General features: G+C 55.6%; 2 protein-coding genes across 6 annotated transcripts; one reads left to right on the forward strand and one right to left on the reverse strand.

The window, feature by feature from the left end:
* Window positions 1-361: 361 nt before the first annotated feature.
* Window positions 362-6,227, reverse strand: BET1L (Bet1 golgi vesicular membrane trafficking protein like). Of its 5 annotated transcripts, none has more exons than XM_061159893.1 (4): window positions 5,646-6,227; window positions 3,400-3,491; window positions 3,103-3,159; window positions 362-2,972 (listed from the first exon to the last, which is right to left on the reverse strand). In XM_061159893.1, the coding sequence occupies exons 1-4, from the start codon at window positions 5,650-5,652 to the stop codon at window positions 2,805-2,807; spliced, it is 324 nt and encodes a 107-aa protein (XP_061015876.1). In that variant the 5' UTR covers window positions 5,653-6,227; the 3' UTR covers window positions 362-2,804. The 5 variants fall into 5 exon arrangements, with proteins under 5 accessions (XP_061015876.1, XP_061015858.1, XP_061015867.1 ...); XM_061159875.1 differs by lacking the exon at window positions 5,646-6,227 and adding an exon at window positions 5,378-5,581; XM_061159884.1 differs by lacking the exon at window positions 5,646-6,227 and adding an exon at window positions 4,681-5,345.
* Window positions 6,228-6,360: 133 nt separating this feature from the next.
* Window positions 6,361-12,119, forward strand: RIC8A (RIC8 guanine nucleotide exchange factor A). Its single transcript, XM_061159923.1, has 10 exons — window positions 6,361-6,542; window positions 6,837-6,884; window positions 6,969-7,559; window positions 8,243-8,334; window positions 8,810-8,960; window positions 9,777-9,872; window positions 9,958-10,102; window positions 10,181-10,325; window positions 10,724-10,843; window positions 11,264-12,119. The coding sequence occupies exons 1-10, from the start codon at window positions 6,459-6,461 to the stop codon at window positions 11,382-11,384; spliced, it is 1,593 nt and encodes a 530-aa protein (XP_061015906.1). The 5' UTR covers window positions 6,361-6,458; the 3' UTR covers window positions 11,385-12,119.
* Window positions 12,120-12,602: the final 483 nt, after the last annotated feature.

The following is a 12,602-nucleotide window of genomic DNA, read 5'->3' on the forward strand; positions in this document are numbered from 1 at the left end:
TAGCGCTGTTGCACCTGTGTCTGCAGCTTACAAAGCACATGACAACTGCTGACCCTCACTGAGCTGTGACCATGTCAGGCTACTTGTTCTAAGTACTCACATATATTCCCTTAAACCTGAAGCAGTAATGCTATCATCTTCCCATCACAGTCACAGAAACCTGGGCAAAGAAAGGTCCAGGAGCAGGAATTGTCAACCCCACATCTGCCTGCCCAGGGGGATGACTGAGGAGCAGAGCAGGGCCCAGAAAAATAGCATCAGAGTCAAGACCACCAGTGCCTGTGGACAGTCTGGGGACCAGGGTCAGTTCCAGACAAAACTTTCTGAAGCCCCCTCGGAAATGAAAACACCAAAGGCCATGTTTACTTTATCACGATACTGTTTATTTCAAGTTTTTATTGCTAAATGCCTTGTCTTTGACTTAAGGGATAGAACCTGGCTGTTTGTCCACACCTGACACCGAAAGTCCTCAAGTCCGTCTCTGTTTCATAGTCTCAGAGATCACTGTCAGCAAACCCCACTTATCCACGGGATTAGGTGCTCAGTGTACAGGGCTGAGGAGGAGAGGGTGAAGGCCCACAGGAAACCCTGCTGACAGCACAGCAGAGCTCCATGCCCACTTCAGGAATTCATCTAACACAATGAGAAACAAATACCCAAACCCCCAAATAGCTGGAAAGGCTACAAAGAGTCATAGAGATGGAAAAGCAGGGAGGCACAGGGGGCAACCTGAGGGAAAAAAACACAGCAAGTGAAGGTCTCAGAGATGGCCAAGTCCTCCTCACAGAAGGGACTTCACTGACAGCTCAGTTGGTAAAGAACCTGCCTGCAATGCAGGAGTCCTGGGATGGGATGGGAAGATTCCCTGGAGAAGGGAAAGGCTACCCACTCCAGTATTGTTTGGAGAATTCCATGAACTACAGTACATGGAGTCACAAAGAGTCAGACACAACTGAGCAACTTTCACTTTCCTCAGAAAACACCACCCTGAAACACGAACTCCAAATTCCTGGTCTGCTTTGGAGCAGGCCAGAGGGGGGAAGGCTGCCCTGGCTGAGCCACTTTCTCAGGAAGCAAGTCTAGCAGACCCAGAAAAGGCAGGGGCCACGGAGTTCAGGTCTGGGGGTATCTGCTGCTCCTGCAGTGACCAGATATATATGGGTAGCAGCTTTGAGCATGGTGACCAGTGGACATGTCCCTATGACTAGGTTCACTGTGAGACGGGCAGAGAGCAAAGCCAAAGCTGTGGTATACAGAAGAATGGGGATCAAGGCATGACCACAGGGGCCTGTGAAGGAATGTCAAGGAGGACAGAGAAACACCCAAGCCCCAGGGACACAGAGGCAAGTGAGCCAACCTTACTGGCTGAGAAGCACACACCGGAGGGAGGGGAACAGTCAAGCAGACCACTCAGGAAGCCAACGGCCCAGCCAACTGCAGTGGAGAAAAGGGCTCCATGGCAAGTGTCAGGAGAGGCCAGACCTGCTAGGCAGAGAACAAGGGAGAGCAGGAGGAAAAGGAGCAGGAGTGGCAGGGCCAGAAGGCGAGGTCCACATGGCCAGAGAAGAGAACAAGGTGGGCGAGCAGAGCTGACGCACCACACATGGCCTGAGTGTGCGGGCAGCTGCACAGTGAGCCAACAGCCCTCAGAGAGTCAGGTGCGTAACTAAGAGGATGGGAGCAGGAACCAGGAAAGACACAGAGCCAATGACTTGTTTCTTACAAGTGTTTTTTATGGAAAGACAAGGATACTGGGGACTCACAGTGAGGTACAAAGAAGCCACTGGTTTGGCTGGGCCTGTTAGTTCAGTTCATATGAGCAGGGGACTGACCAAGTGGACACTGAGGGCCCAAGGAGAGGTGGGCAGACACTGCTGGGTTAGGGTTAGCTTAGTGGAAACTGCCCACGAACCCTCAAAAAGTGACCTATAGGTCCTAAAAAACAGTCATTATCCAGAAACCTCCTGCCTACACCCGTAAAAGCCCCGCTTCACACCTTGCCTGACTTAAGCATCAGATGGACCTGTTTCTAGAGATCTAGCCTCCTGGAAACAGATCTCTGGTGCTGGGTAGATCCTGAATCCCATGAAAACATTAGCTTCTGCTCCTAGATACATGGCTGGGAAATTGCCAGGATCTGGATCCCAAGTCTTCAGCCAAGGCTACAGATCCTTCCTCCATCCACAACCCCCTGCCCATCCCTGAGGGTCTGGTTTCAGTCGTGGGATTGGAGGGCAGGAAGAGGACATTCAGCAGGACCTTTGAATCTCACTGGGTCACGGATGACCAGCAGCCCTGGCCAGAGAAACTGCAATCTCCGGGCTGAGGACACTCAGTTGGAGGTGACAGCAATGATTTGAGCTTCACAGCCACACCCCCTTCCTGTGTCAGCTCCAGGCAACTCAAATATCAGACACAGCCTCATCCAGACCAAGACAGCATAGAGGAGCCTTGAGATGTTCAGAACCTTGAGGGACGAGGAAAGGACTGCTGCTCACAGGTGGCCGTGTCCAGGATTCCCAGATGCTCTGCTTGGACTCAACACTGCTGGGGCTTCTAGAGCCCAAGGTGGCAGAGGGAGCTGGGCCTTGGCTACCCCACAGGGATAGGGCCCTTGCACACATAGAACCAGCTAACATGAGCTCACTGGGTTAGAGGCTCCCAACCACGCAGGAAGAAGATTCCTAAGCCATGATCATCATTTCAAAGCAGTATTTTGTAAACAAGTTCTCTGGAGCCCAAAACACCAGACAGAGGAAGATCCTGGTTTCCCCAGGCAGCCACTGAAGCCAGCTCCCACTGGCTCACGTCCTTGCCCTCGACAGGAGGTAGGAGAGGATGAAGAAGGCCACAATCAGGCCCACAGCCATACCACAAAGAAGCTTCCGGTTGTCTCGCCCAGATCGCGCCATTGTGGAAAACCGCTTCACACTCCCTGTGAGTAGGCCCGTCATACTTGTGAAATCTGAGTCCTGGGGGAGAAATTCGAACATTGTCACAAAGGGATAGGGACTCCACAACAAACATACACAGATGGGGGGCCACAAAGCAGGTGGTGGGGAGCTGAGCTGACCGTGACACTTGCAAACCGCAGACCCTTACCATGCCGTCCAGGTACCGGTTCTGGTCCTCCGCATCCCTATCAATGTCCAGAGCCAGCTGGTCAGGACACAGAGGGGGTAGGGTCAGACCAGGACAAACACATGAACAGTACCTGACCCCCAACAAGATCAACAAGAGATCAGGAGATCCAAATGCCACCTGGGCCTCACACAGATGAGTGTGCCGTGGATGGGACAGAGAGAATGGAACTACCTGAAACCCATCCAGGTCTTTACCGCCCTCTGACCCCCCCTCCAGGGTGCCAGGTGGAGGCAAAAGGAGAGGACCACCACTGACCGATTTGAGTCTGGTGACCTTGGAGGCCAAGCTGTCAGCCATCCGCTTGTTATCTCGGTCTAGAATCTCTTCCACAGCACCAGGGCTCTGAGCTGTGAGGAGAGAGAGAGGCTGAGGGCATAAATCCGCCCATGAACATCCCCTTTTACCCCTGTACCTCAGCCCTTTATGGCCTCCAGACTCTGACTCCAATCCCATCTGGCCCAGTCAGGTGTCTAAGGGAACTGGGCTTTTGTGTGTCTGCTGAGCAGGTCCTACCCTCACCCAGGATCCAACACTTCACACATGAGATAAGACTGTATAAACAACAGTGTGTGTGAACACAGGTCTTGTGCATGTATCCAGGCTGGGATGGGTGGGCGGACACCTCCAAAGGGCTCAGTTCAACCAGTACTTTCTGACATTCTGTGACAGAACTTTTACCATCCCTCCGCAGATGTCACTAGCAACGTACACAGAACCTGTTCTCAAAAAAAAACCCCAATGAGCTCTGGTAAAGACTTTCGAAAGACTTACTAACAGGGATTGAGACTGATCCCACACAGCGTCTTGTGTGTCAGCCAAAGCCTGGTACCTGCTGAGACCTGGCCTGTGACTGGCGCTGGGTCTGGTGATTCAGAATTACCATCTATCAGGCTGGTGAAAACTGTTTCCCACAAAATTAGGGGTGCATATTTGCCTCGGGCCAGATGCCTCAAGGAGACTCATCAAAAAGGGGCACAGCCCTAGGAACCATGGATGTTTATAAACCCCAAAATAAGAGGTATTAGGGTCCTACCAACCGATTGTAACATTAATTCCTTAAAAGTCACAACAGCCCAGCGAAACAAGCATCAGCATCCCACTTGGCAGGTGATAAGAGAGACTCCCAGAGGGCAAGTGGGGTACCCCGACCCCAGTGAGTACTAGGCATGCTTGGGCCCTCCTATCACGCGCTGCTCCTACTCCGAGGGGGTCTAGCCTCCGGGACCCGTCGACCAGGAGACCCGGCCGAGGTCCCGTGCAGAGCCATCTCGCAGGGACGGAACGGGTGGAGACTGCGGGCATCCGGACCCCGCAGTTTCACGCAGCAGCTGGGCAGGAGCGCCCACAGGGACCCAGCGACTCATCCACAGCGCGGCGGGCTGCACCCTGCCCGCCCTGCCCAAACTACGCCCGCCCGTAGGGTCTTCCCAACGACGCCACCTAGTGGCGCGGAGAAAGGCGAAGGCGGTTCCAAAGGGCAGCGGAGTCGGCCCCGTCGAGCCCTGTAGCCACCCGCCTCCGCCCTTCCGCGCTCACCCCGAGCCCAGTCCGCCATCGCGTCCAGCTCCGACCCCGCGATCTGTCACCGCTCGCCTACAGCCTCCTCGGACGTGGCGCAGTCGCCGGAAGGGGCTCCCAGCCCCACCCCTTCCGCCTCAGGCCCCCCACTTCCGGCCGAGATCTAGCCAACAGAGACTCGGCTGTGAGAACTGGAAGGATCTGACGTTTCTTCCGTCATTTGACTTGGGGATGGGGCTGGCGTTTGCTCTCGGGACCCCTGGATGGTTTGTGTTTTTAGAGGCAACTATGGTGCGGACAGACACTGCAGCAGCCATTCCCGCCTAAGGCGGAGTCGGCCTCCTAACTGGGAAGAGCACACGGGCCTTTCCCAGGTCAAAGAGGCTCCTCGCCGCGACCCCGCCGGGGTTGAGGCCCGGCCCGCCCGGCTGCTGTTCAGCTAAGGAACGAACTCGGTGGGAAGCCCGGTTCCAGTTACTGCCTGCAGGACAAACTGGAGATCAGTGCCTGGAACGAGAGAGCGGTGCGGAAGTCGCAGGAGTGAAGCCCTCCGAAGAAAACAAGAAAGCAGGAAGAGGGGTGGGAGCGTGAGCGAAGTGGGTATGGTAGGAGCCAGTGCTTTTTGACCTTCCACGCGGTGCTGACAAGGGGTCTGACACAAAGTAGATGCTCAACAAAGCCTTCTTGCCCGGTGGATGGATTATAAGTTACCCACCCATCGTAATGGAGCAACTGCTGTGTGTCATTTACTCCTGACAATCCACTGAAATGGGAACTTTTATCATCCCCGCTTTTCGAAAAAGGGAACAGTCCGAGCAGACCAGCAGGTGTACCTGCTTACACAGCAAGAAAGTCACCGCACACAATCAGACTCTGTCTTCATCCTGACCTCTCCTCCCCAGTCTCCCTTTTCTCTCAGCCCCAACAATGATGTTTCTCTCTCCCACCACGGCCATTCCCACCCTTGCACTGGCCACTCCTGCCTTGCATAACCTTCCTTCAGAGCCTTTCCTGGCTCACTCCTTAGGTTCCGGTCTCAGCAAAAATGGCACTTCTTCAGATCTCCTTGCAGCCCATCAAGGCCCTTTTCTTATTCAATCACAGCACGATAGCTGCCTAACGTCGTCTTGTTTGCCCGTTTTAGTCTTCACATCTGGCACATAAGCCCCAAGAAGGCAGGGACCTGTGGGTTCTATTCAGCCCCCTCCCGGCTCCTCGCATGCAGTAGGCACTCCAACGTCTGTTTAGAAACCAAGTGGTCCAGAGGTTGTAAAGTCCTTTCCAACTCGACTTTTCCTTGGGTATTTCATTCTTTCTGTGCATCAAGAGCGGTGTTGGTGTGCGTGTGATGGAGGGGTGCGGGGCTGAGGCCCTCTCCGGTCAGGAATCCTGGGCCAAGGAGTGAGGCTCACCGCTGGGTTCAGAGCGATTCCGGCCCATAGGTCGGACGATCACCGACCCAGAGCCTAAGGCCAAAGCTGACTCGGCAGCAATGTCTTCAAGTTCTATCCAGCTGTTCCAGGCCTCGCCCCTTTAACGCGCCGCACAGCCCATAGAGCTTGGCGCCCGCCGTGTCCCGGCTTCCCCCGCGCTCAGCCCGTGACACAACCTGTGGCGCCGCGCACGCCCTGTCCCGGCCTCCCCCTGCGCACAGCCCAGGCCCCGCCCCTCGGCGCCGCGCACGCCCCGTCCCGGCCTCCCCCGCGCGCCGAGCCTGGGAGGGGCGGGCAGACGCTGGCCCGGAATCGGGAAGCCAGGAGCCTGTGGCTGTCCTGGCATCGGGTCCTGGAGGTGCCATGGAGCCCCGGGCAGTTGCGGATGCCGTGGAGACGGGGGAGGAGGACATAGTTATGGAGGCTTTGCGCGCGTACAACCGGGAGGTGAGCGGGAGTTGTAGATTTGGGACGTGCAGAGAGGAGGTGGGGCCGGGTGGGGCCCGCGCGCGTGGCCGGCAGGAGGGGCGGCGAGAGTGGTGAGCGTGGCAAGGGGCTGAGGGTGGAAGGGAGAGCGATCGGGAGGAGCACCGACTCTTTGAGGAGTCGCTAGGGTGCTGGTGTGTGGGGCTGGGGCGCCATTTGTTCATAGAGGTGCCTTCGGCCTCAGGCCCCCATCCGCGGAACCCGGGTTCTGCCGCGGTGGGCCTGTGCCTTCTGAGCATCTGGGTTTCTTTGCAGAACTCCCAGAGTTTCACGTTTGATGATGCGCAACAGGAGGATAGGAAGGTGGGTGCTCACTGAGGTAGAGGGGCATGATTGGGTGGCCCAGGTAGAAGGACCTGGTGGAACGGCTCTTCTCCCTGCCCACAGAGACTGGCGAAGCTGCTTGTCTCAGTCCTGGAGCAGGGCCTGCCACCCTCCCGCCGCGTCATCTGGCTGCAGAGCATCCGCATCCTGTCTAGGGACCGCAGCTGCCTGGACTCCTTCACCAGTCGCCGGAGCCTGCAGGCTCTTGCCTGCTATGCTGGCATCTCCGCCTCCCAGGGGTCGGTCCCTGAGCCGCTGAACATGGATGTTGTACTCGAGTCCCTTAAGTGCCTGTGCAATCTCGTGTTAAGCAGCCCCGTGGCACAGGTGCTGGCAGCAGAGGCGGGGCTAGTGGTGAGGCTTGCAGAGCGCGTAGGACTGTACCGCCAGAGCAGCTTCCCGCACGACGTCCAGTTCTTTGACTTGCGTCTTCTCTTCTTGCTAACTGCACTCCGCACCGACGTGCGCCAGCAGCTGTTTCAGGAGCTGCAGGGAGTGCGCCTGCTGACCAGGGCGCTGGAGCTGACGTTGGGAATGACTGAGGGCGAGAGGCGCCCTGAGCTCCTGCCTCCCCAGGAGACTGAGCGAGCCATGGAGATCCTCAAAGTGCTCTTCAACATCACCTTCGACTCCATCAAGAGGGAGGTGGATGAGGTGAGGGCTGACCTCAACTGTGGGCGGAGTTTAACAGCTTGGACATTTCCTGCACGTGCTTCTTTGCTGGGTTGGCTCAGACGGTAAAGCGTCTGCCTGCAATGCGGGAGATCTGGATTCGATCCCTGGGTTGGGAAGATCCTCTGGAGAAGGAAATGGCAACCCACTCCAGTACTCTTGCTAGGAAAATTCCATGGATGGAGGAGCCTGGTAGGCTCCAGCCCAGGGGTCGCAAAGAGTCGGACACGACTGAGCAACTTGCCTTTCCTTTCCTTTTTCCTTCAAGTTTCTGGATTAGGCATGCTTAGCCAGTCAAGAGAAGCAGGGAGCACCCATCTTGGAAGGGTCTCACAGAAGTTTTCTGAGTTGGAGAGCATAACTGGCTCATGCAGCCTGGCTGGAGGGCTGTGTGGTGTGCAGGGGAGGCTATGAGATTCTTCACGGTGAGACTGAGTGTGGGGCTAAAGCATAGAGCAGCTGTGTCCCAAGGGGATCCATTGATATTCTTAACCAAGAGAGTTCTCTTGAGGTCTTGTGGGAGAGAACAAGCACCAGGATGTACAGTAGAGAAGCATTGTTAATGCATGTGGTCTTGCAGGGGCGTCCAGAAGGTAGAATCTCAGTTGGCAGCAGTGGGGGCCAGTGGGGCTCTCTCTCACAGGAACTCATGTCTGCTTGGTCAGGAAGACACTGCCCTATACCGGCACTTGGGGACCCTTCTGCGGCACTGTGTGATGGTTGCTGCTGCTGGAGACCGCACAGAGGAGTTCCACGGGTGAGGGGGGTGCCTGTCATGTGGGGTGGTGGGGAGGAATGGGGGTGGTCTGCTCACAGGTCTCTGTGGTGGTTCCCAGTCTTAGAGAGTCTTCACCCATCTGGGTGGGACCAGACAAAAGTGTGTTTCTGGGGAGCTCCAGCATTTAACGGTCTAAGATCGGAGCTGTGAGTCCAAGGCAGGAAGGTGCCCGGGGGCCTTGGGTAGGGGCAGCGGACACTGTGGTATATTGATAGGGTAGTATGCTTCTTCACTTTCATTCTTGGTGGCCTATGCCTAGGCGGGTTCTCAGTTTTAGCTGTGTTGCCTCAACCTAGATATGTGATAGGCTGGGCATTTGCAGGAAGTAGTACCCTTAGCTCTGGTACCTGGTTCTGCTGTTTGGGCCCCCAGACACTGGTTCATGGCATTTATGGCCCCAGCAGGTGGCAGCAGGGGATTGTATTTACCAAGTACCCCTTTTATCTGTCCCCAGCCACGCAGTGAACCTCCTGGGGAACTTGCCTCTCAAGTGTCTGGATGTTCTTCTCACCCTGGAGCCACACGAAGGTTCCTTGGAGTTCCTAGGAGTGAACATGGATGTGATTCGTGTCCTCCTCAGCTTCATGGAGAAGCGTCTTCATCAGGTGGGCAGGGGGACTGCTGTGGCTCTGGCCCAGGTTTTCCAAGCTACTGTGGTCACTGTGTTTTTGCTGTCCACACTGGTGAGGGGAGATCAACTCCCCAGTGTGATTCAGGCAATGCCTCCAACTTCATGGTCAAGCCAGACCTTCCTCCCTGGGAAGTATGTGGAAACAACTTTTCAGAATCTGGCAAAGTACTCGTTTTTTAGATCTCTTTGTGAATCCTCTTGAGGGGTCCTGAGAAGCCCCCCATCCCTACCCCCTTGAAGCACCACCACGCTCCCCATCCTTCCTTGTGACCCTAGACTCAGAGTGTCACTGTGCATGAGCAGCCCTCAGAGATGAGCATCAGCTGTGCCTTGGCTTCCCTCAAGAGGACCCACAGGACCTTAAGAGCCAGCGGCTCCCTGATTCCTACAGCTGCACCACGGGACACTGACTGGCCAGCCCTCTAACCAGCTTCTCTGGGAGTTTGCAGGCATCGTGCAGGCTAGACTGTGACAGACTTAAGATTCAGCACTTTGTGAGCTGTCTTATGTGCTATTGGTGCTAATGATTTTAAACATACAGTTTTCTGCCCCCTCTCATTTAAAGATGGGGAAAGTAGTTAAATGATTTGTCCCAACATACGAATGGCCTTCTGAGTTAGGGTCTGTGCCTGTTCTTTTTGAAGCTCATACAGACACCCACGGCTCGCTCTTGGTCCCTCAGCTGGGGCCACTTCCCAAGTGCCTCCTGCCAGGATCATCTGGGGCAGGTGCCTGGCCCCCTGGCCTTGAGTAAGGGGGGGCCCAGTCCATGACCGAGGCTCCTCTGCAGACACACAGGCTGAAGGAAAGCGTGGCCCCTGTGCTGAGCGTGCTGACGGAGTGTGCCCGCATGCACCGCCCCGCCAGGAAGTTCCTAAAGGCCCAGGTATGGGGCAGATGGGCTATGGCCGGGCCCTGGTTGGAGACCCTGGTCCTTCCAGGCCCAGGCTGAGAGACAGCTGCCCCCTCAGGTGCTGCCCCCACTGCGGGACGTGAGGACCCGGCCTGAGGTGGGGGAGCTGTTGCGGAACAAACTGGTTCGCCTCATGACGCACCTGGACACTGATGTGAAGAGGGTGGCGGCCGAGTTCCTGTTTGTGCTGTGCTCTGAGAGCGGTGAGTGGTGAGTGGGGGCCTGCCCCGCCTGCCCCGCCCCGGTCACATTTCCACACTGACTTCTGCCCTGCCCTTCAGTGCCCCGCTTCATCAAGTACACAGGCTATGGAAATGCCGCCGGCCTCCTGGCTGCTAGGGGCCTCATGGCAGGGGGCCGGCCTGAGGGCCAGTACTCGGAGGACGAGGACACAGACACGGACGAGTACAAGGAAGCCAAGGCCAGGTGTGTGCTGAGACTCTTACTCAACCCCCCACCCCTTTTACCACACCCATTTGAACCTGCAGGGTGGATGGGATAAGGGTGACAGATGGGTAAAACCTTACAGAATCAGGCCTCTGTTCTAAGGGACACGTATTCTGACACCACGGTGTTCCATTGAGAACACAGGCTGAAGGGATCTGACCAATGTGGGGGACCAGGCAGGCCAGGTAGCAGGAGCTGGTTACCTGCTGCTCCTGGAGGGAGTCCTTCTGCAGTTGCCTTGCCTTCCCTGCACCCAAGAGAGTGAATTTCTTGCCATTCCAGGCCCAGGCAGGAAGATGGGAACTTCACCCAACCCACGCATCCCTCCCGTCCTGGAGTCACTAATGCATTCCCCACACCTCTCTTTCATGAAACAGCATAAACCCAGTGACTGGAAGGGTAGAGGAAAAGCCACCCAACCCCATGGAAGGCATGACAGAGGAGCAGAAGGAGCATGAGGCCATGAAGCTGGTGAACATGTTTGACAAGCTTTCCAGGTACGTGGCATGGCAAGGAGGGCCCAGAGCTGGGACAGAGGAGGACGACCCATGCCCCGTCGTGCAAGCCAAGGAGGTGGGATCAGAGTGGGATTTAGGTTCTGGCAAGACTGGGTTACTAATGTTGGAAATCCTCTGTCTTGGAGAAAGTTCTCTAGCAAAAGGCTAGGGCTGAGGTAAGTATTATGTCCATTTTTCAACTGATGAAAACTGAGGCCCAGAGACAGTAAGAGACTGCTTAACATCTCAAAGTTTAGGTAGCAGTTAGGATTTAGGCCTGATTGAGACAGTTCCCATCCAGGTTTCCCCAGTAAACAGGAGCAGCTTGGTGGAGCAGCAGGTCACAGCGAGGGGTGAGCAGGACCCCTGCTCCACCTGCCAGGCCCCTTTCCCATCCCCTACCATGCCTTCTTCCCACAGGCACAGGGTCATCCAGCCCATGGGGATGAGTCCTCGGGGTCAGCTCACATCCCTGCAGGACGCCATGTGTGAGACCATGGAGGGGCAACTTTCCTCGGACCCTGACTCAGACCCTGACTGAGAATGGCCGCTCTTCTGCTCCCCTTCAGAACCGGTGCTGCTTCCAGAGGTGTCCTTGGGGCCAGGACGTGGGGAAGCTACGCCCCTCCCTCCAGCTTGGAAGTCCCTTTCTCTTTACTTCCAAAGTTCTATTCATGATTTGCCTTTGGTCCATTTTCTTCTCTGTAGGACTGTGAGGCTCTCGTCCTGCTAGAACTCTGGGAACCCAGTCTTTGTTTCTGTAAATGAAGTGGTTTCTTTTGTGTGTGCCTGAGGGCAGGGCTTGACTGAAGGCAGAACTGTACATGCGTTTGGGAGGGTGGGGCTGAGCGTGGGAACAGGCAGACAGCACGGGCACAGCCGGCATGCTGGCCCGGAGCTGGTGCTGAGCAGGTGCCGCATTTCACAGGGCGAGAAACCTGTTGGAACTCATATGCTAATGCCAGAAACACACTTCTTATCTGCTGCTTTTGTCCCCACTGAGTGCAGAGTTGGTAGCCTCTTTTATTTTCGGTCCTGGCTCAGTGCCCAAGTTATCAGTGGCTCTGATAATCTCAATCCTTCCTGCTGGCTTTGATCATTAAATATATGAAGGAAAATGTCTCTCCTGAAACCGTAAATCTAGATTTCGGTTGTGCACCACGGAGCTTCATGAAAACATCTTTTTGAAATAGAGTTCCAGGCAAGAATGTGTGCGCACGCATGCGTGTGTGTGAATATATGTGCAGAATATCAAGTAAAGGCACGTTAAGTAGAAGTAGAATTATGTCTTTCTTAAAATCCAGCACTTTTCCTGGATGACCACTCATGTATTAGGCCACCAGGTCTCCTGAGCAGTTTGTCAGTAAAATCTGCTCCAGGGGGCTCTAGCCCAGGGATCCAATGGGGAGATAAGACTCCAAGAAGGAGGGAGCGCTGAGGGGCAGGAGCTGGGCCTGGGGGCAGCCCCAAGACAGGGCCTATACCAAAGCAGGAAGATCACAGTAGGTTCTGCCCAAACAGCAGTGTGGCTGTTAACAAGGGAGCAGTGCCTTCTGTCTTAGAGGTTAATTCAAGCAGCATTAATGGAAGAAGGCCTGGTTTGGGGGGGGGGGTGGGGGTGGGGGGAGGCTGCTAGAATGGTCTGAAACAGATGAGTTTCTGGGGTTGATGTGAAAGGCATCAGGGACAAGGGTGTGTTGGGTGCTCTGAGGGCCTGTGGATGAATTCAGGGACAAATGTTCTCAGTCCTCAGTAGTAG

The sequence above is a fragment of the Dama dama genome, chromosome 2, assembly GCF_033118175.1.
Source record: "Dama dama isolate Ldn47 chromosome 2, ASM3311817v1, whole genome shotgun sequence".
Classification (NCBI taxonomy): domain Eukaryota; kingdom Metazoa; phylum Chordata; class Mammalia; order Artiodactyla; family Cervidae; genus Dama; species Dama dama.

What these genes read in the sequence shown, in the direction of transcription:
- BET1L (XM_061159875.1), bottom strand. Translation starts at nt 5,408, where the DNA reads ATGACACACAGCAGTTGCTCCATTACGATGG. An exon ending in CAGTTGCTCCATTACGATGG is followed by an intron (nt 3,492 to 5,377) that starts GTGGGTAACTTA and finishes CTCTCCTCACAG; the next exon opens with CTCAGAGCCCTGGTGCTGTG. An exon ending in ACCGGTACCTGGACGGCATG is followed by an intron (nt 2,973 to 3,102) that starts GTAAGGGTCTGC and finishes TTTCTCCCCCAG; the next exon opens with GACTCAGATTTCACAAGTAT.
- RIC8A (XM_061159923.1), top strand. Translation starts at nt 6,459, where the DNA reads ATGGAGCCCCGGGCAGTTGCGGATGCCGTGGAGACGGGGGAGGAGGAC. An exon ending in TGTGCTGTGCTCTGAGAGCG is followed by an intron (nt 10,103 to 10,180) that starts GTGAGTGGTGAG and finishes CCTGCCCTTCAG; the next exon opens with TGCCCCGCTTCATCAAGTAC. An exon ending in TACAAGGAAGCCAAGGCCAG is followed by an intron (nt 10,326 to 10,723) that starts GTGTGTGCTGAG and finishes TTCATGAAACAG; the next exon opens with CATAAACCCAGTGACTGGAA.